At 55.7% G+C, this 18,482-nt stretch overlaps 2 protein-coding genes across 9 annotated transcripts in view; both read left to right on the top strand.

Moving 5' to 3' along the window:
• Window positions 1–14,061, top strand: part of ELL (elongation factor RNA polymerase II) — a 45,637-nt gene extending 31,576 nt beyond the window's left edge. Inside the window, exons 7-13 of the mRNA XM_014545806.1 lie at window positions 200–324; window positions 4,876–4,972; window positions 6,223–6,697; window positions 9,791–9,857; window positions 10,117–10,288; window positions 11,471–11,515; window positions 12,109–14,061. Coding sequence (XP_014401292.1) covers window positions 200–324; window positions 4,876–4,972; window positions 6,223–6,697; window positions 9,791–9,857; window positions 10,117–10,288; window positions 11,471–11,515; window positions 12,109–12,225 — 1,098 coding nt within the window. The 3' untranslated portion in view covers window positions 12,226–14,061. The remainder of the gene's footprint in view (window positions 1–199; window positions 325–4,875; window positions 4,973–6,222; window positions 6,698–9,790; window positions 9,858–10,116; window positions 10,289–11,470; window positions 11,516–12,108) is intronic.
• Window positions 14,062–14,137: 76 nt separating this feature from the next.
• The window catches only part of ISYNA1 (inositol-3-phosphate synthase 1), a 6,517-nt gene continuing 2,172 nt past the window's right edge, over window positions 14,138–18,482 (top strand). Inside the window, exons 1-4 of one of the 8 annotated variants that reach the window (XM_005873850.2) lie at window positions 14,138–14,617; window positions 17,623–17,807; window positions 17,914–18,075; window positions 18,319–18,451. In XM_005873850.2, the coding sequence (XP_005873912.1) occupies window positions 14,548–14,617; window positions 17,623–17,807; window positions 17,914–18,075; window positions 18,319–18,451 (550 nt within the window). In that variant the 5' untranslated portion in view covers window positions 14,138–14,547. The other 7 variants (XM_005873854.2, XM_005873853.2, XM_005873851.2 and 4 more) reach the window with 7 other exon arrangements.

Genomic DNA, 18,482 nt, shown 5'->3' on the forward strand with positions numbered 1-18,482 from the left:
ATAAATGGTAGCCCCCCCCCCCCCCCCCCCCGCCTTTTTAGAGCCAGTCTGGCCCCTAGCAGCTATAAGAAGTATGCATCTGGACTTAGTGCAGAGGAGCTGGGGGTGGGGTGCTGTCCTCTTCCCTTCCAGGACTGTGTCTGCCTCCATGTTCCTTCCCTCCGGCTTCCCACAAAGTGACGCTGGCTCTGTGTTGCAGGTGGCCAACGTGAATACCAAGGATGGTACTTGCACGCTGAAGGACTGTGTGTACAAGGATGTGCAAAAGGACTGGCCTGGCTACTCAGAAGGGGACCAGCAGCTGCTAAAGCGCATGCTTGTCAGGTAAGGCCACCTCTTCTGGGCCTGGGGTAGATCTCAGGGTGCTGGGTTGGCCTTGTCTAGTTCCAAAGGCTTCAGCGCTGAGAGCTGGGTAGAAAGGCCCGTGGGAACTCTGGCCATCCTCCCCATGCCTGGACAGCCCACCTTGGCCTCCTGCTGGGGGAAAGGCCAGCCCCCGCTGTGTGGGCTGGGGAGCATACATCATTCTCCAAGGGCTTCTGCTTAGGAGGCTGTGCCTTCTTCTTAGAACCATTTAAGAATGTGAAGCAGATGAAACAAAGCTCCCCGCAGATGTGACTAAGCAGGTTAAGTGCACCCTCTAGGGTTAGGGACCAGAGGTCAGGAGTGGCCTAGGGGGCTCTGGGAGGAGTGGGTAAGCGGCCTGGTCAGCCAGTGATTGATTCCTTCTCTACTGATGCTGGATGAGCACTAATTAGTGCTTAAGTGATTTCTCAGGGACCTGGAGCTCTTTATGGAGGTTTTGTTTTGTTTTTCTCTCTTTTAAGTTCAGCTCTTTAAAGCAGTAGTAACTGCATCTGGAAAGCAAAGCTGAGTTGGGGCCACTCTAGGTGAACCCCAAGTTCCTCCTGAGCCCTGCAGGGCACTCATCCCCGAGCCACCAGGCCTGAGGTCCCTGCTCTGGCTGTCCAAGGTTTCTGGGTGCTAGGGAACTGAAAGGAGACAGTCTCTGTAGAAGAGACTCCCTCCCCCATGTCCCCTCTCTGGCGATCTGTTGCCCCAGCTAAACATGTTAGGTTGGCACTGTCCCCTCCTGCAGGTGTTTTCATTCATCACATAATTTTTGGTAATAAAGGTCCAGTGTTGAAATGGCTGATTACGCCTACCCAGGTACTTTGAGGTGGCAAGGGGCACTTGAGGGGCACAGCGAGGCTTCTGTCCGTCCTTCTTTTAGAGCCTCTCACCAGATGCCTAAGTTCCCAGACCCCAGGGCCTTGTCCTCGCTGAATTTCCAGGAAGGGGCATGGCTGAGGGTTAGTAGCCCATGTGCATGTTTCCATACAAGAGTGTGTGCGCATGTGTGTGTATGGTCAGTAGGAAACAGCACTCAGAGGTTCCCCACCCAGCCCTGTGCACACATCCACATGGACAGCCTTGCAGGTGATCTGGGGCAGGGGGGCAACGTGGCCCCCCAGGGTCTGAAAACTTACTTTGTCCTTCCTGTTCTTGTGTGGTTGGGAAAAGGTCTCACTATTCTTCCTCCTGCTTCCTCTAATTCTGCCACTGGGGCACGGTGCTCCTAGACTCTTCCCATTGTCTTCCCTATTATCTTTTCCCTTTTTTTTTCTTTTAGGAGGTTTCTTTGGCTTCTCCCAACCTGTCCTTTTGGCCATCATTTCTAGTTCCCAAGAGTCCTTCTTATTCTCTTTTTGTAGCATCATGTTCTTTCATTTATTTTTTTAAATAAATATGTTTTTATTGATTTTAGAGAAAGGAAAAAAGAGGGAAGAGAGAGAGAGAGAAACATCAATTGGCTGCCTCTTGCACGCCCTCTAATGGGATTTGAGCCCACAACTTGGGCACATGCCCTGACCGGGAACTGAACAGGCAACCTCCTGGTGCATGGGACAATGCTCAACCAACTGAGCCACACCAGCCGGGCGTATCATGTTCTTATCCATGGGAGCGATGCCATTTTTAATTTACTCTTAAGGATATTTTTAAAAAATAATAACTTTATTGAGATACAGTTCACTTAACACAAGTCACCCTTTTAAAGAATACAACCTGCCCTAGCTGGTTTGGCTCAGTGGAAAGAGCGTCAGCCTGGGGACTGATGGGTCCCCGGTTTGATCCCAGTCAAGGGCATGTACCTTGATTGCAGGCTCAATCTCTGGCCCTGATCGGGGTGTGTGCAAAGGCAACCAACTGATATGTCTCTCTCACATCGATGTTTCTCCCTTCCATTCTCTCTAAAAATCAATGGAAAATATCCTCAGGTGAGGATTAACAACAAAAAAGTGTACAACTTACTGGTATTTAGTGCATTCGCAATGTTGTGCAGCCATGATCTCTAATTCCAGAACATTTCTATCACCCCAAAGGAGACTCCTCATTAGTAGTCACTCCCTCATTGCTCTCCCCTAACACCTGGCAATTCGTTTTCTCTTTCTATGGATTCGTTTGTTCTGGACATTTCATATAAATGGGATCATACACCATGTGGCCTTTTGTGTCTGGCTTCTTTACTCATATTGCTTTTAAGGTTCATCCAGGTTGTAGCATATGTCAGTGCTTCATTCCTTTTTATGGCCAAATAATACTCTGTTAGACACGTTTTGTTTATTTATTCATCTTTCAATGGACACCTGGGTTTTTTCCACCTCTTGATGTAATTGTGCTGCCATGAACATTTGTGTCCAAGGATTTGCGTAGACATGGATTTTCAGTTCTCTTTAAACATATACCAAGGAGTGGAAGTGCTGAGCCACATGGTAATTCTGTGATTAACTTTTTGAAAAACCACTATACTCTTTCTCAGTGACTGCACCATTTTACATTTCCACCAGCAGTGTACAGAAGTTCCAGTTTTCTACATCCTCACCAACACTTACTTTCCGATGCTGTTGTTTTAGTCTAACTATCCTAGTGGGTGTGAAGTTGTATCTCATGTGACTTTGATTTGCATTTCCCTGATGAAGAACCATGTTGAGCACCTTCTCATGTGCTTATTGGCCGTTTGTATATCTTCTTTGGAGAGATGTCGATACAAGTCCTTTGTCTTTCTGAAGATACTGAGTCTGGTGTTTGTTGTTGTTTTTTTTAAAATTAAATCTTTATTGTTGGAAGTATTACATATGTCCCCCTTCCCCCGTCCCCCATTGGCCTCTTCTAGCCCGCCCCAGGCTCTGATCCATTCTTAGTCTTCTTTTCTGAAATCTCTTCCCCTGTCCTTTTTAAAAATAGGTGTTCTCCACCTCTTCTTTGATTATCTCATTTATTTTTATGTTTTTAATATCACCTCTACATAATTTTTATATCTATATCCCTAGCCTTGACTTTCTTTCTAAGTCTACACTTTCACCTTCCCATCTTGCTTGTAGCCAGCCATGGTCATTATGGACAATTTCAATGCAGCTCCTGCTGCCAAGTCTGGTGTTTTTGTTGTTGAGTTAAAGTTTTGATCCCGTAACAGTCCTTCCTTTCAAATGAATTTTTCTGTCTATTTTGGAGCCTGACATTTGTTGCCTAAAAGCCCCACACTCCTCGGGACTTTCCTCTGGGCGGCTCTGACTCCTCTGGAGGCTTCTGTTTCCTCCTCTCCCAGGGCCACACGTCTGTCCCTCCTGTCGTCCAGATGTGGCCCAAGCAGCCTCCCAGCGCCCGGAGAAGGCCCCAGCTCCTTCTCTCCTGGACATGCTGTGGGCTCTGCAGCAGACCAGGTCCCAGAGCGGGGCTGCGCAGGAACAGCCTGGTGGGAGCTCCTCCTCTGAGGTCCCTGAGGCTACGACCCCTCGGTCTCAGGATTCTGTGGCCTGGGACTTGGTTTTCTTGGATCCTATATTTCTGCTTTAGTGTTAATATTGTTATTCTCTTGTTCCCTTTCCTCTTCATGACTTTTTAGTGGGGAACTTGAAAGAGAGTGCAAGAAATGCCTGTCCTTGGTTTTCGATCTTTAACCAGAGCTCTGGTGGCTTCCCTGTGGCTGGACAGCAAGCCTGCCCCTCCTTAACCACAGGGATCGCGTTGCCTAGTGAGCGTCTGCATGTTTTGGACACCTTTCCTGTGGCTCTCCTTGCATTTTAGGCCTCAGGCAGGGGATAGCAGCAGTGGTTTGGAGTGTGGCCATTGGTCAGGGAGTCAGGCTTGCTTGTAACTGGTTGGAGCAGCACAGACGTGGTCCTTGAACCCCTGGACCTCAGTCTCCCTGCAGGGCTGAAGGAGGGCCCTCAGCACCACACACAGCACCAGGGTCACCATCAAGCTTTGGGGTGTCTGTCTCTTCTTTTATCCCTGGCTGCATTGTTTTGCTCAGGTCCAGGTTGGCCAGTAGCCACCCCTGTCATCCATAAGGAGGTGCTGTGGCCTGTGCTCCCAGGTGCTGAATCCAGGAGGCCTTCCTGTCACAGACCAGGGCGTCGCAGTTCTCTTCTGTATTCTCTAAAGTTCTGCAGTGAGCGTCATTATTAGGGTAAACAGTTGAGTGGCCAGCACCCCAGTATCCCAGCTTCCATGGGTAAACAGTACAGACCTGGAGAGTTTGGTCAGTTTTATATGGTAACAGGAGTCTAGATGTGTGGGTGATCAATTGATCCTTCTCTGGGCACAGGACACCCAGTGGGGCAGTCCTCTGGGCAGTGAGGCCACAACCGATGGGCAGCTAAGGATAAAACGAGGATGGGATGTACTCCGGCAGCTCTGCCCGCCAGGCCTGACATACCTCCCATGCTCACCCTCCTCTGGTTCAGGGCAGCAGCCCTTCCCCATATCACTCGGCAAAGGTGGAAGTGTGGTGTCAGTGCAGAGACAGGTGGGCCTGGGTGTGCCCCGTGGGTACTGCTGCAAGCCACCTCCCTCCCTGATTCTCCTTCGCAGAAAGCTGTGCCAGCCACAGAGTGCAGGTGGCCTCCCTGGAGACCCTGCTGCCGCCAGCCCTCCGAGAGAGCACGGGAGCTCAGTCTCACCCCCCCAGGTAGGAGCAGTGGGCATGGGTATGACAACATGGAGATGCTGGTGCTTGTGGAGGAGGAGGGAGAGTGGGTCTCAGCCAGAGCCCGTGGGCCTGACCCAGTCTTGGTGTTTGGGGAGCCTGTTGAGCTCTTGGCTCAAGACTGGGACGTTTTCTTCAACGAATGAGCAGCTGTCTGGCTTCCCCAGGCGGGAGGCCTGGGCCCGGGACCTGGGTGTGCTTTCCTTGGACATCGTCCAGTAGTGTGGCCAAGGGAGGACAAGCACTGGACTGCCCTGAGCCTCGTGTTCTGTTGCCTCTCAGGCCTGTCATGAGTAAAATCCTGTGTGCTGGCTGCAGGACGGAATGGCACCTAGTGGGGGCCCTGTGAGCAGTGGCTGCTGCCATTTTAGTCAGTAGTCAGTGGTCAGGAAGGGCGGCAGGGGCTGGATGGGGGCAGCGCTCACCTGGCTCTGACTGGGGTTCTTTGGCTGTACCCCTTTCATCATTGCTTGAGCTTTTTGGTAAAAATTATCCCCACCCACCTTTGTGCTCTGACTTGTGAGTCCCACATTCGGGCCCCTCTCCTCCCCTCCTCCTCTCTTTCCTCTTCACCCGCCTCCTCTTCCCTCTCTCCCTCATCTCCTCCTCCTCCTGGAGCACTCAACACACATGGAAAAGCCAGGTCCATGCGCACCCCAGCTGTGAGGCCTCATTTCACTCACGACTACCCCCTGGCCTAGGCCTGCCATCTGCAGTCTCTCTCTAGCTGTTTCCCTGGGTCAGGGCCACCTGGTCCAGTGCTGGCTCCCCTTCTGTGCTCTGGCCTTGCCTCACATACCTCAGTCTAATCATCTGTGAAATGGGGATGAGACCTGGACCATGTGTCAATGGGCTGCCGTGAGATCGAAGTAGTCAGGGGTTTGGGGTGATGGGTCTCAGCCAGTGGGGCTGCGCTGTGTCCCTCAGATTTGGCTTGTCACCATTCCTGTCATCTGGGGAAGAGGCTGAACACAGCGACATTTTAGTCCAGTCTCTGGAGGTGGTTGGGCCAGTGCTCTGGTGACCTAGCTCCCTTTCTTCCTCTGCATGTGTCCTTGGGGTGGGCACCAAAGGCCTGACTGGTCTCTGGGCGCCCCTGTGTGGCTGGAGTAGGCCTTGCAGGTGGCACTGCTGCTCGCTTAGCTCAGGTTGGCCTGTTGCTGCCAAGCCTGAGGGATGCCAGCCGCTCCAGACACAGGCTCCCCTCTAAAATGATCTCCCTTTCTTCCCAGAAACGTCCTCAGCCTCCTGATTTCATTGACCCCCTGGCTAACAAGAAACCAAGGATATCGCACTTCACCCAGAGAGCTCAGCCCGCCGCCAATGGGAAGCTGAATGTGCCCCATGGTCGGGAGGCCCTACTGCCCACCCTTGGCCCACTGGCAGGCACAGATGCCCACCTACCCCCACGGCTGGATCCTCCGAGGGCACACGACCCTCTGGCTGATGTCAGCAATGACCTGGGCCACAGTGGCCGGGACTGTGATCACGGGGAAATGGCCACCCCAGCCCCCACTTCCTGCCTTAGCCTTCCCCTGCTGAAGGACTGTGCCCAGCCCAGCAGGCCCCACGGTGGCTCATCTCGCGGCAAGTCCAAGAAGAAGTCCAAGAAGCACAAGGACAAGGATAGGGCAGCTGGGGACAGGCATCGAGCCAGGCCGCCAGAACTTGTGTCTAGCTCCCTTGGAGCCCCGCCAGTCAACCTGGGTAGGTGCTGAAAAGCAGACCTGGGGCAGGGGCTCTGCAGGAGGTTACTGCCAGGAGCCTGAGCACCAGCTCCACATAATGCCAAAGGGGCCACAATGCCCCGTGCACCCCATGTTGGCTCATTCTGCACATGCAACCCCTTTGTACCCTGTGTTCTCACACTGGGCATCAGTGAATGACCCGGAGGTCTTGGCCCCAGAGCCTTCTGCAATCCTTTATGTTCCAGGCCAGCACGGGGGCTAGAGACACAGATCCAACCAAGCTGAGGCTCATAGCAGGAGCAATGCATGGGGACAGGAACAAGTTCCAGGCACAGACACTGAGAGGGGTCAGGGCAGATTAGGGGCCTTCTGCGTTCAGGGAAAGCCATGGGGATGGCCTGGCAGGAGCAGGGCAGCACCTGGGCTGCTGTGGGCCTCGTGTAGCCTGGCAATCCTGTGGAGAGAGGGTTTGGGAGGTTCACAGAACAGCGGGCAACAAGGGCCAGGTCACACAGCCAGCTGGATGTTGAGAAATCTGGGGTCTCAGCAGCAGGATGAGGGAGGGTACAAGGCCTGTCTGGGCTGTGTGCTGAGCAGGAAAACCTCTGTGGGGCCCAGGGACACTGGGGAGGCATGTGGACTGGCCAGGCTGGCAGCAGAGCCTGGGCCACCCTGAGTTCACAGCCCCAGGCACCTGAGCTGAGCACCCTGTGTGGCTGTGAACTTGATCAGTATGAAACAAAACAATCACAGCGTGCCCCCGCCACACACACACACACACACACACACACACACACAGTCCCAGGCTTGCCACCTGCTGTGGCTCTGGGATCATTTCCCCAGGCAGGGTCCGAATAGGGGCATTCCTGGGGTAGCAAAGCTGTTTTTTCCTTCAGGTTTTTTGAAGAGTTATTTGCCTGTCCTCCAGAAATGCTGCTACAGTTCCTCCCGGTGGCTTTGGGCGGGGGGCGGGGGGGCAAGTCCTAGCAGACACAGGGTCAGACCTCTGAGTTCCTCTTGGCCCTGCTGTGCCACTGGGCTTCCCAACATCTGGGTAGACAGACTGAGAGAAAGTGGCCTGATTTCCTGAGTGCCCTTCTGATCCCATCTTGGCCAGGGAGACAGGCCCTCAGCAGCCTGGCCCAATAGCACGTCCTCCCAGATGGTAGAAGCAGACCCTTGTGCCTCTGGCAGGGCCCTGGGAAGGAGGAAGAATGGGGCCAGAAAGTTGCAGCCCAGGCTGGCCCCACACACACAGGGCTCAGATCTTGCCTGTTGTGAGTCGGCCAGGCAGCTCGTACCCAGTCCCCAGGCTGAGGAAGAAAGTCAGGTTTAGAATCAGGCAAACCAGGGAGTAGATGCCCCCAGGAAGAGGAAAGGGGTGGCTGAGCACCAGAAGCTGTGCCTGGCATTGATGATCATCTTGACCTGCATCTTGCAGGTGACTCAAGTGATAACAATAATGGATGGGCTCAGAGCCCCCCACTGCCCACCCAGAGCCCTCTTCACCCTGTGCCGCTCTGGGTACAGGATGTGCTGTGCATGTGCAGGCAAACATACTTCCCTTAACAGTGGCATTGTTCTCTGGCACCAGGCCCCTCCCCAAACTCTGGAAAGAATCCAGGCCAGCACCTGAGGAAGCTTCCTGCATTGATTTAACCCACTCTTATGCATGGCACTGACCCCTAGTCTGGCCCCGTTGTCCCAGCCCTACCTAATGATTACCTCTGACCTGATAGGTGCGACTGCCTCCACCTGTCAGGCAAGTGGCTCTGTTCACCCAGCCCTAGCCTATGGCCCCCATTCATCCCAGAGCTACTCTCTGGCCACCCTCATCATCACCCTATGCTAAGACCACTCCTGGGACCTGTGCCCACCCCCAAACTGAGCATCAGGCCATGGACCACTCCTGTGGCTTCAGGGTGGCTTTCTGGGCCAGCCAGTGTGCTGGGTGGGTGGCTTGGCTTAGCTCAGGCCTACTGACTCCTGTGGGCAGGGTGGAAGCCCTTTTTCTAGGGTCTGCAGTGTGAACTCATGGACATATCCCCTTGACCCTGTCCCTGGGAGGCACAGGAGAAGCTACGGAGTGATGGGGGTCAAGAAAGGGGACAGATGGGGGTGAGAGTAGAGGAGCAGCTGTGGGGGTTATTGCCAGTGAAACTGAGGCTCCATGGCAGGAATCACCTCAGCTGTTATAAGGGAGGCCTAGTACTTTAGCAGGAGTTGGAGCCGCAGGCAGGATCCCAAAGGTGTTCAAGCCTCAATGCAGAACATCCCTAGAGGCCTGCCTTGTGCTGGGCATGGGTCCTGGGAACGTGGACTAAACCCTCACATATGTGTTCATCAGACTTCGGTCCAGGGAGAGCATAGCCTCATCCTATATAATAAAAGGCTAATACGCAAGTTGTCCCCTCAGCCGGGAGTTCGACCAGGGGATGGCTTGATAGGCCCTGATTGGGGCAGGCCGGCTGGACCCCACCCATGCACAAATTCATGCACTGGGCCTCTAGTTAAAAATAACACTCTCAGGTGCAGGTGGGGGTGTACTGCAGGGTGGCCTCGTGCCCAGATGCCTACCATCTAAGTGTGAAACCAAGAGAGGGCTTAGCAAACTGCTCTCCTCTGCATCTCAAAAAAACGGGGGAGTAGATAACACTAGATTGTAGTTTCAGTTGACTATGGTCCAGGCAGGCCTTGTTCCCTTGTCCTCAATCCCCACCACGAGGACAACCTAGGGTGTTTCCCTTCATGACTCCAGCCCAGCCCTGTACTGGGGCTGCCCTTCGGGTCCCAAAGTCCGTCGTCTGGTAGGGAGAATGGGAGCATCATGTGGAGCTCAGACCTGTCAGCAGAGAGATGTGCAGGCAGGTTCAAGGTTTCCCCGGGGGCCATCTGTCTTTCTCCTTTATGGCTGGAGACTAAACACCCCAGGGACTTGGTTGCTCTGCACTTACACAGCTGTGGTTGAGAACATACATGTCCACATAATGGAAGGGCAGAGGTTCTGGGTCCAGCAGGGTCCTGCAGTCTCTCACTGCCTCTCTGCCGTCCCTTCCATGTCCTTCAGGCAACGAAGCCTGAACCTTTTGCAGATCTTGTTTGCTCTTTGTAGGTTTAAATGGGACCTGCAACAGCTCAAGCGTCCCCACGTCAACTTCAGAGACACCAGACTACTTGCTGTGAGTACTTCCTTTCGGCTGGCCGCTCCTCTTCTCCCAGGAGTTTCACCCCTGCCTTCCCCTCCTCACCCTGCACTGCAGCTCAGCAGTGGCAGGACTAAGTCCAAGTCCCTGCGTGCCAGTTCCATCCCCTCGGCTTGTTCTAGGCCAGGCTCCTGCTTGGGTGAGGCTCTTCCTGGGTGTGGCTGGCTATGCAGCCACAGGCACTCCGGCCTCTCTACAGCAGCCCCTAAGCCCCACCGTTCTCTCCCTTTTCCAGAAAATATGCCACTATCTCCTCCTCAGAGCAGCGCCAGAGCTACAAGAATGACTTCAACGCCGAGTACAGTGAGTACCGAGACCTCCACGCCCGCATTGAGCAGATCACACGGCGGTTCACGCAGCTGGATGCCCAGCTCCGGCAGCTCTCCCAGGGCTCCGAGGAGTACGAGGTAGAGCTCCCTGCCGGCACCCTGCCCTGGGGAGATGGGTCTGTTTCTCTCAGTCCAGCTAAGCCCACGGCCCCCAAACCTATCTGCTGCCCTCCTTGGTGAGGAGGGGCTGAGCCAGCATTTTGACCCCTCATGGACTGACAGGTGGCCGTCCCTTGCTGGTCAGTTGGTTTAGGCCTGGGTCTGGGCTCTGCCATGGGAACCAGAAGGCTCTCAGCCTAGTTGGCCTCCCCTGCAGTGGGGACATTGGCATCAACTCTGCAGGTGGAACATGAGCCCTGGAGGCAGGGATGCTACTTAGAGCAGCCAGGAAGGCCATGCCAGGGAGCATTGGGTTGCAGCACCTGTGTCCTGCCTGTGAGAGTGTCTGGGATCCTCTCTGCAGCCCACTACCCACAATTCGGGACACCCTGGCCAGGAGGAGAAAGGCCAGGCCACACTGCACCACATGGCCCATCTGTGCACCGTCAGAGCCACAGTGGGAAGTGGGAGGGGATGGAGTGTGCCTGTGGCTTTCACCTGTACTTATGGCAGGGCACATGGTCTCCCTTAGCCCCATGTGGGAGCTCCCTGCAGTGGGAGGGTCTTGGTCTCCAGCCCTAGAACACCAGCCTCCCTTTTGAGCCACCTTTTAGAGCTTGTCACCTGACTACAGGGCCAACCCTAATTAATTGGGGGGCCAGAGTCTGTCTCTACTGGCCAGTCCTCTTTGGTTTCCAGAGGAGGTGGCTCTTGATTGGAAGAGCGATGGGAACTGAGGGTCTGGGACAGATGAGGCCTCAGGATATAGCAATCCTCCTTCCTTCTTGCTCCTATGTGGACATGCCCCAGCATCTCCCTGCATCCCCAGGTGGTCAGGGGCCTCTGTGCTTAGCCTTGAACAGTGGACAGGCCAGCTGAGGTGCAAGGGAAGGAGGGTATCGCCCTGCTCTTTGCCCCCTCCCACTTGCTGCCTTGTCCCTGAGGCTGGGCCCCTGCACCTTGCCCCCTGGTCCAGCTTCCTTCCCCCAGCCTCTCCTTCCTCTGTACTTAGGTCAGCTCTCCTCAGGGCCACCTGGAGGCTATTGTCCCCAGGCCAGTGGTGACATGCAGGTCATGGGTTATCAGGGAGGCACCTCACCCCCCTCACTTGGAGCTTCCTGCAGGTGAGGTCATTGTTTTCTTTCTTTTGTTTTCCTGTAGACTACTCGTGGGCAGATTTTACAGGAATATCGCAAAATCAAAAAGGTAAATGTCCACCCCACTGTGTGGGTGGGGGCTGGGGAGCAGCCTCTCTCCGTGTACTGCAGCGCCCTCCCACTCTCCCACTGCTTGGTGAAGCAGCCCCTAAAGGCAAGGAGAGGAGGCAAAGTTCCCAGCTTCAGCTGCTAATTGGGCTTGGGGCCCTCTCCTTGGGATCCCTGGAGATATGTGAGGTAGCTCCTTGCCCATGCCTGGCCAGGGTGATACCAGCTTTTATTCCTGAAGGCCACTAGCTGTGGGATCACCATGTGTGTGCTCTGCATGCCAGCTGGTTCCTTGCCAGCCAGGCCCTAGCTCAGCCAGGTTTCTGCTGATCTTGCCTCTGACCCGCATCCTGGCCACGATCCCATTTCCCAGGGTAGGGCCTGGGGCTTGGGAGGGAAGCCAGCCGAGGGCTCTGGCCCCAGGTGGAGCAGGGGTCCCTGTCATTGCCCAGTGGGCACTGGCCTATAAGCAGGAGCAGTGGCAGCCTGAGGTGACAGGTAGACTAGCATCTTCACACAGGACAGCTCCCATTGCAGCCATGCTTCAGAATGCCAGTGGCTGCAGGATTGGCTCACCCTGCTGCTCTTTTGCAGACCAATACCAACTACAGCCAGGAGAAGCACCGTTGTGAGTACCTGCACAGCAAGCTGGCCCACATCAAGAGGCTCATTGCTGAGTATGACCAACGGCAGCTGCAGCCTTGGCCCTAGCCCCAGCCATAGGGCAGGAGCTTGCCCTCCCTGGATTGACCCTTCTGGATGGCAAGGGAGCTGGGGCTTTAGGGGTGGGGAGAGCTAAAAAAGGGGAAAATTTTTATTTAACAAAATAAACACAGGAAGACACGTTTATCTGAGCCAGCAACGCCGGCTTTCAGGGGAGGCCCTGCAGATCTGGCATCCACAGGGCACAGATCCAGGTGGGGTGTCCCGATCCCTGAGCCCCATACCTCCAGAGCAACCCCCATCCAGGACAAGCTCCTCCGGAAGCCCACCTCTTCGCTGACTACAGCCCAAGGGGCTTCAGCTTCCTCTCACCAGAAGACTTGGCTGGCCTGCCTGCCTTTTCTAGTTTTATACAAAGACAGCCACTTTTAGCTACTGCTCATGAGACTTGAGTCTATTTTTGTATGAAAGAGAAAGCATCTTTTTTCTAAACCTGTGCCTCCCCTCCTTGGACGCCCAGAGTCTAGACGCTGCCCTGTGTCCTTTCTGCAGTATTACAGATGCCATTGGAAAGTTGGGCAGGGGATCGGCCTTGGTCACCTCTCCCATGCTGGGCTCTGGCTGAGTGCCTGGCCAGGCTCTCCAGGCCCAAGCAAGGGTGGGCTCTCTCTAAGGGGGTGTGCAGGGCAGGTCAACCCCCAGGTCTATTTTGAGATCTCCAGCTGGTCCCCAGAGCAGCTGCTGGAGCCCCTGCCTTGTCCTCTATTTCAGGCCCTCAGCTGTTGGGGCACTAGGGTTCTCTGTGCTACAAGCTCATTATGCAGCAACAGTGCTGGACTTTATTCCATGTTCTCAATTTCCCCTTTGCTGCTGCTTTTTATGTTGTACTGTTGAGACCTCACTCCATTCCTCAGTCCCCTTGTGGGTCCTGGGGTGGTCTTAGCAGAGCCACCATGGGGTATGCACTCAGGGAGGGGCTGGGGGTTGGTGAGGTCAGGGGGCCTCCGAGAGTGAGCACAGGCTGTATGGATACCCCAATTGCTGCTTAGTCACTGTGCCTAGTATAGTGTCCTCCAGAGCATCGGGGAGCTGGGTGTGCGTGCGCGCGGGTAGCCCGGGCACCAGGGCGTGGTGGGGTCTGAGGTTTGTACATACGATTCAGAGCCACCTTCAGTGGCGTGGCACACGGCTGTGACCCACACCCCCACAGGGAAAGTGGCAGTGCTCACAAGCATAGCTGTGTATAAGCTGTGGGGTGTCTCCTGATGTTTCCCAAAGAGCAGGTCCCTTGTGAACACCTGCACTGTGCCCACCCAACAGTCTCTTCCACGGGCCCCTGGGTGTCAGCACCAAGGAAGCTCATCCTTCATGTTTCACTAGCTGTTATGTTATTTTTCATTTGGGACATAGTGGGCGAAGAGCTGAGCAGACCCTGGACCCCAAGTTGTGCAGACAGCTGTGTTTGTGGACAGGCAGTCTGGTGACAAGGGATGTTTAAGGAGGCCCAGCCCTCTGCCCTGGGAACCTGGTCAAGGGACTCTCCATTGACTTTTCTTTTTGTTGTTGTTTTTCTTCCTTTTAAGGAATTATGAAGCTAAGAAAAGTTTTGTGCTTTGGGGGTTGATGGACAAAAGTTCTAGCCGATTAAATATGGTCTTAACTTATTGATACTGTTATTTCTTTTTAATATTGTACTGTGGAGGAAAACTATTTGAGCCATGGAGTTGGTGTTTACAAGAACTTTTCACTTTTGCCAAAATGTTACAATTGAAAAGCACCCACGTCTTCAGTTTCCTAATATTTTCTTAAAGATCTAGTGTCCTTTTTGTACACTAAACAGGTGAATGCTGATTTTTCAACCTACAATAAATTTCACTGAACTGAGTCTAGCAGCCCAGGCTGCATAGGTGTGTTGGTGTGTCTGTCACAGCCAGGTGGCCCTGATCCTGTGTGGAGCTGGGCTGGGATCAGGCGATGGTGATGGGGTAGAGAAGGCATTCTAGACAGCCTGCCTGAGCCGCTGCCACCAGGTGAGCCTGGCCTGAGGCAGTGGGCCCTCCAGGTGCCAGGGCAGGAAGCTAAGACCGCCTGGTCACAGGTAAGAGAAGCGGGAGAAGCTGGGAAGGCAGAGGCCCTGGGCAGCCACAGCAGGTGTATGAGTCGGGCATTGCCCTCCCTGCAACTGCAGTCTGGATGGGGTGGGCCGAGTCAAGCAGGGGGTCCCCCAGGCTCCAGCAGCACCATATGGGGTAAGTGGAGCATTTGGGGAAACAACTTGTGATGGATGAAAACAGTGGTGAGTAACTTTATTGTTAGTTCCTCCTAGGCTGGCACTCGGGGGTACCCCCTGTGCCGCCAGTGAGGACAGCGATGCTGAGGTCCATTGGAGCCCCACAGGCCCAGGACAACAGTGGGATGCCATCCTTGACCCATTTTCCAGGTGAGCCAAAGACAGAGGTCCTGGACTCCAAGGACACAGTGGGGGTCGGAGGGGGCGTTTATTTTGGGAGAGAAAAACAGATAAAGAGTAAGACCAGGATTAATGTCCAGGGGTCAGGGATGTAGGCCTCAGCCTCCCTGGTGGCTCCCTGGCCAGCGACCTTGGCCTGAGTTCTGAGGAGGCTCAGAAATCCGAGGGGTGTGGAAGGCGAGGTCAGGTGGGCCTGGCAGAGCAGAGTATACCCTCTCCCCACTGGCCTGGCTGCCACATTCTTCCAGGGGATAACATTGCTGTCCCTGTCTCCACACCCCAAGGCCCAAGCTGACACCTGCCTCTGGTCCTGTCCTGTCCTGTCACACCTGCCCACCCACCTCCCCCCTCTGCCAACCTTGCCCATAGCAACCCACATTGCCTGGTGCCACCCTGGCCATCACCTCTTTAGTGTGCTGCAGCCACAGGCAGCTGGTTCCCTGACCATCCTTCCTAACTAAGGACACCATGAGTCCAGTCCCTCCCACCCCCCGGGCCCCAAAAGTGTCTTCCCCCCGCTCCTGGAGACTATATCATGGCTGAAGGGCTTGATGCTCCCCACCCCCTCCTGCCACTTACTGGATAACATTCCTGATTGTCCTCCCACCAGCACCCAGATCCCACAGCCCCTGCTGTGCACCAGGCTCCCCTAGGCACTGGCACTCAGCAGTAATCAAGATAGCTCTGTCCTTGCCCTCAGGAGACTGGTCTCTGGTGTGACAGTGGTCTGGTCTGGTCCCCAGCTGCTCACCACCTTGCCTCCAGGCAGCACTCACCTGGTGTTGCATACCCAGCAATCCTTGCAGCCGTCTTATTAGGGAGGAATAGTCCCAGCTGTTTCCAGCTAACCCCAGCACTGCCCCTCCATGGAGCCTGCCTGGGCCTGCTCTGCCCCACCAGCTTCCTACTGGCTAGGCTTCCCCAGGGCTGCATCTTGGGGCATTTCTCCTCTCTCTGCACAGTCCCATGACGTATCTGGCCTGGAGGTGCGAGCTCCCTCTGATCCTCTGACTCCAACTGGATGTCCAACAGTTAATTTCTGGGGCTGGCATCACACCCACAGCTTAAGCTGCTCAGTCCCACAAGACTGCCCCCCACCCCACTTCAGACACCAACCACAAGTCCCCGGCCACCCATACTTCTGAACAACTGGCTATAAATTGGGGTTTCAGACAACCCCTCGTAGGTTTGGCAATTTTCTAGAATGGCTCACAGTGTTCAGAAAACCACTTCCAACAGCCAAAGGGAGATGCAGCAAAGGGCAAGGTATGGAGACTAGCACAGGGCTTCCCTGCCCGCTTTGTGTGCCACCTCCCCCGCACCTCATGTTTTCACCCAGACTCCGTTGTTTAGGGGGGTTGTGGATGCTGCATTACGTAGGTATGATTGAGGAAATCACTGGCCACTGATCAAACTCAAGCTTTGCCTAGGAACCGGGACAAAACCCAGACACTTACACCATATTCTCTGTCCCCAGCCCTGAGTCTGCCTTGGTTCCCCACACCACCTTCCTTCCCCTCCCCAGCCGCCTTTTCATCTGCTCCTGAATGCACTCCCCCAGGTTTTTGTCTGGGCAGCTCTTCACATCTCTTGATAAGAGATGTCTTCAGATCTGAAGACCCCTCCTAGCAGCCACCTCCTACAGGCAGCCTGCCCTGACCAGCCCTCCCTCCGAGTTCCCTCCAGCTGGGGATGCTCTAGTCCAGCGGTCACCAACCTTTCGGACCTCACGGATCACCAGTGGTCCGCAGACCACCGGTTGGCGACTGCTGCTGTAGTCCATTACCAACTTCCCCACACTGGGGGCCCTTTGAGAGCAAAGCCTGGGGCCAGTCTTAGAGCCCTACCCCCCCATCCCCACAAGATCAGGCCCTGACCATGTTTCCTGCGAATGTTCCCAGCTATTCACCTTTTGGGCCAACTCCAGTGGTGGAAACTTTTCAGCCAGAGGAGGCTGCTTGTTTTGGAAAGTTCCTGGGGGAGCAACCCCCGCCTGCCCACCAGGTTCCCACGCTCCCTTATCACACGGTGCTAGCAGGATGCAGTGGTGTGCAAGCCTAGCTCCTCCCCAGCTGGCTGACTGGGTCCTTCCCATTCCCTTTTCTCCCGTACCCACCCAACAGCCACCCTCCCCAGCCTGGCCCTGCCAAGTCCTGCTACAGCTGGGGAACCAGAACCTTGGTGTCCCAGGACCCCCATCCCACCCCCCTGTGAGCCCTGTCAGAGGTCCCGGTGCTTGGCTATTACTGAGGAAGGAAGGGGAGGCAGCCTGGGCTAGAAGAGTGTCTGGCTTTGAGGTACAGTCCTAGCTCAGTCTTCTGCCTCAGTTTCCCCAGTATCTCGGACCCGGGGACACCCACCCTCATAGGCCCAGCAACCCTGTCTTGTAACTGGGGCCTGGTGCTCACCTGCAGCCTTAATGTCCTCTTTTGTGAAATGGAGCTAAGAGGCTGGGCTCCCTAACAGGCTGTGGTGAGAAGTGAATCCACGCACCCCGTGCTGGGGCCGGGGTCTATAGCCCACGTTAATGCCCGCCAGCGCCTGGCGGGGCGGACAAATGATAGCCTCCTGGGCCGTGCGCTGTAGGGCCTCGAACCCGAGTCCAAGGCCACTGCCGGCTCTCCCCCACCCCCTCCCCAGCGCGGGAGGAGCGAGAGGCGGGGTGAGGGCGGGGCCTCGGCTCTTTTCTTTAGCGTTCGAGCGCCCTGAGCGCACAGCCTGTCTGAACCGACTCTTCGCCGGTGAGTGGGGCTCTAGATGGGGTGCGGGTCCAGGGAATCAACGGACTGCGCTGGTGAGTGGGGCCCCTGGTGGGGTACGGGTCCAGTTAGAGCGTGGTACCCACACGCCAAGGTTGCGGGTCCCTGCCAGGGCCCACACAAGAACCAATCAATGAATGCGTAAGTGGAACAACAAATCGATGTTTCTCTCGCTCCCTTCCTCTCTCTCTCAAATCAATAATATGAAAATAAAAGTCCGCTCGGCTTGTTCTCTTGTTCCCGCTGACTTCCTGCCAACCCCCTACCCCCAGCTCGCTGCGATGGAGGCTGCAGCACAGTTTGTGGTCGAGAGCCCCGACGTGGTCTACAGCCCCGAGGCCATCGAGGCGCAGTACGAGTACCGGACGACAAGCGTCAGCCGCGAGGATGGCGTCCTCAAGGTGGGCTGGGGACAAGGAAGCCGGGGGCTAGGGGACCCAGAGAGCCAGGAGGGGTGAGATGGCCCAACGTCTGCGGCTCTGGGCTCACTGCACTGCCCGCCCGCAGGTACACCCCTCAGCCACGCGCTTCACCTTCCGGACCGCCCGGCAGGTGCCCCGGCTCGGCGTCATGCTGGTCGGCTGGGGTGGCAACAACGGCTCCACGCTCACCGCTGCCGTGCTGGCCAATCGGCTGCGCCTGTCCTGGCCCACCCGCACGGGTCGTAAGGTGGGGGTCGAATTGGGTGCTGCGGGAGCTAGGTCTCCGCTGGAGTCCAAGCAGGAGATTGGCTCTGAGAGGATGGGTCCACGGGGAGGGGCTTCCACGGGGGCGGGACTCGAAGGAGCGGAGCCTAAGGTGGTGGCTGGATCTGGAAAGGTACCTCCGGAGGGCGGGTAGCTTCCGCCCTAGCTTGCTCACACCACGCCTACCACTGTGTTCCCACCCCCAACCCTCCACCGCTGCCCCCAGGAGGCCAACTACTACGGCTCGCTGACGCAGGCAGGCACCGTTAGCCTGGGCCTAGACGCCGAAGGCAAAGAGGTGTTCGTGCCCTTCCACGCGCTGCTGCCTATGGTGTCGCCGGACGACCTCGTGTTCGATGGTGGGCGGGGCCCTGGGCCGGGCTGGGGGTG

Source organism: Myotis brandtii, unplaced genomic scaffold (genome assembly GCF_000412655.1).
Source record: "Myotis brandtii unplaced genomic scaffold, ASM41265v1 scaffold421, whole genome shotgun sequence".
NCBI classification, from domain to species: Eukaryota; Metazoa; Chordata; class Mammalia; order Chiroptera; family Vespertilionidae; genus Myotis; species Myotis brandtii.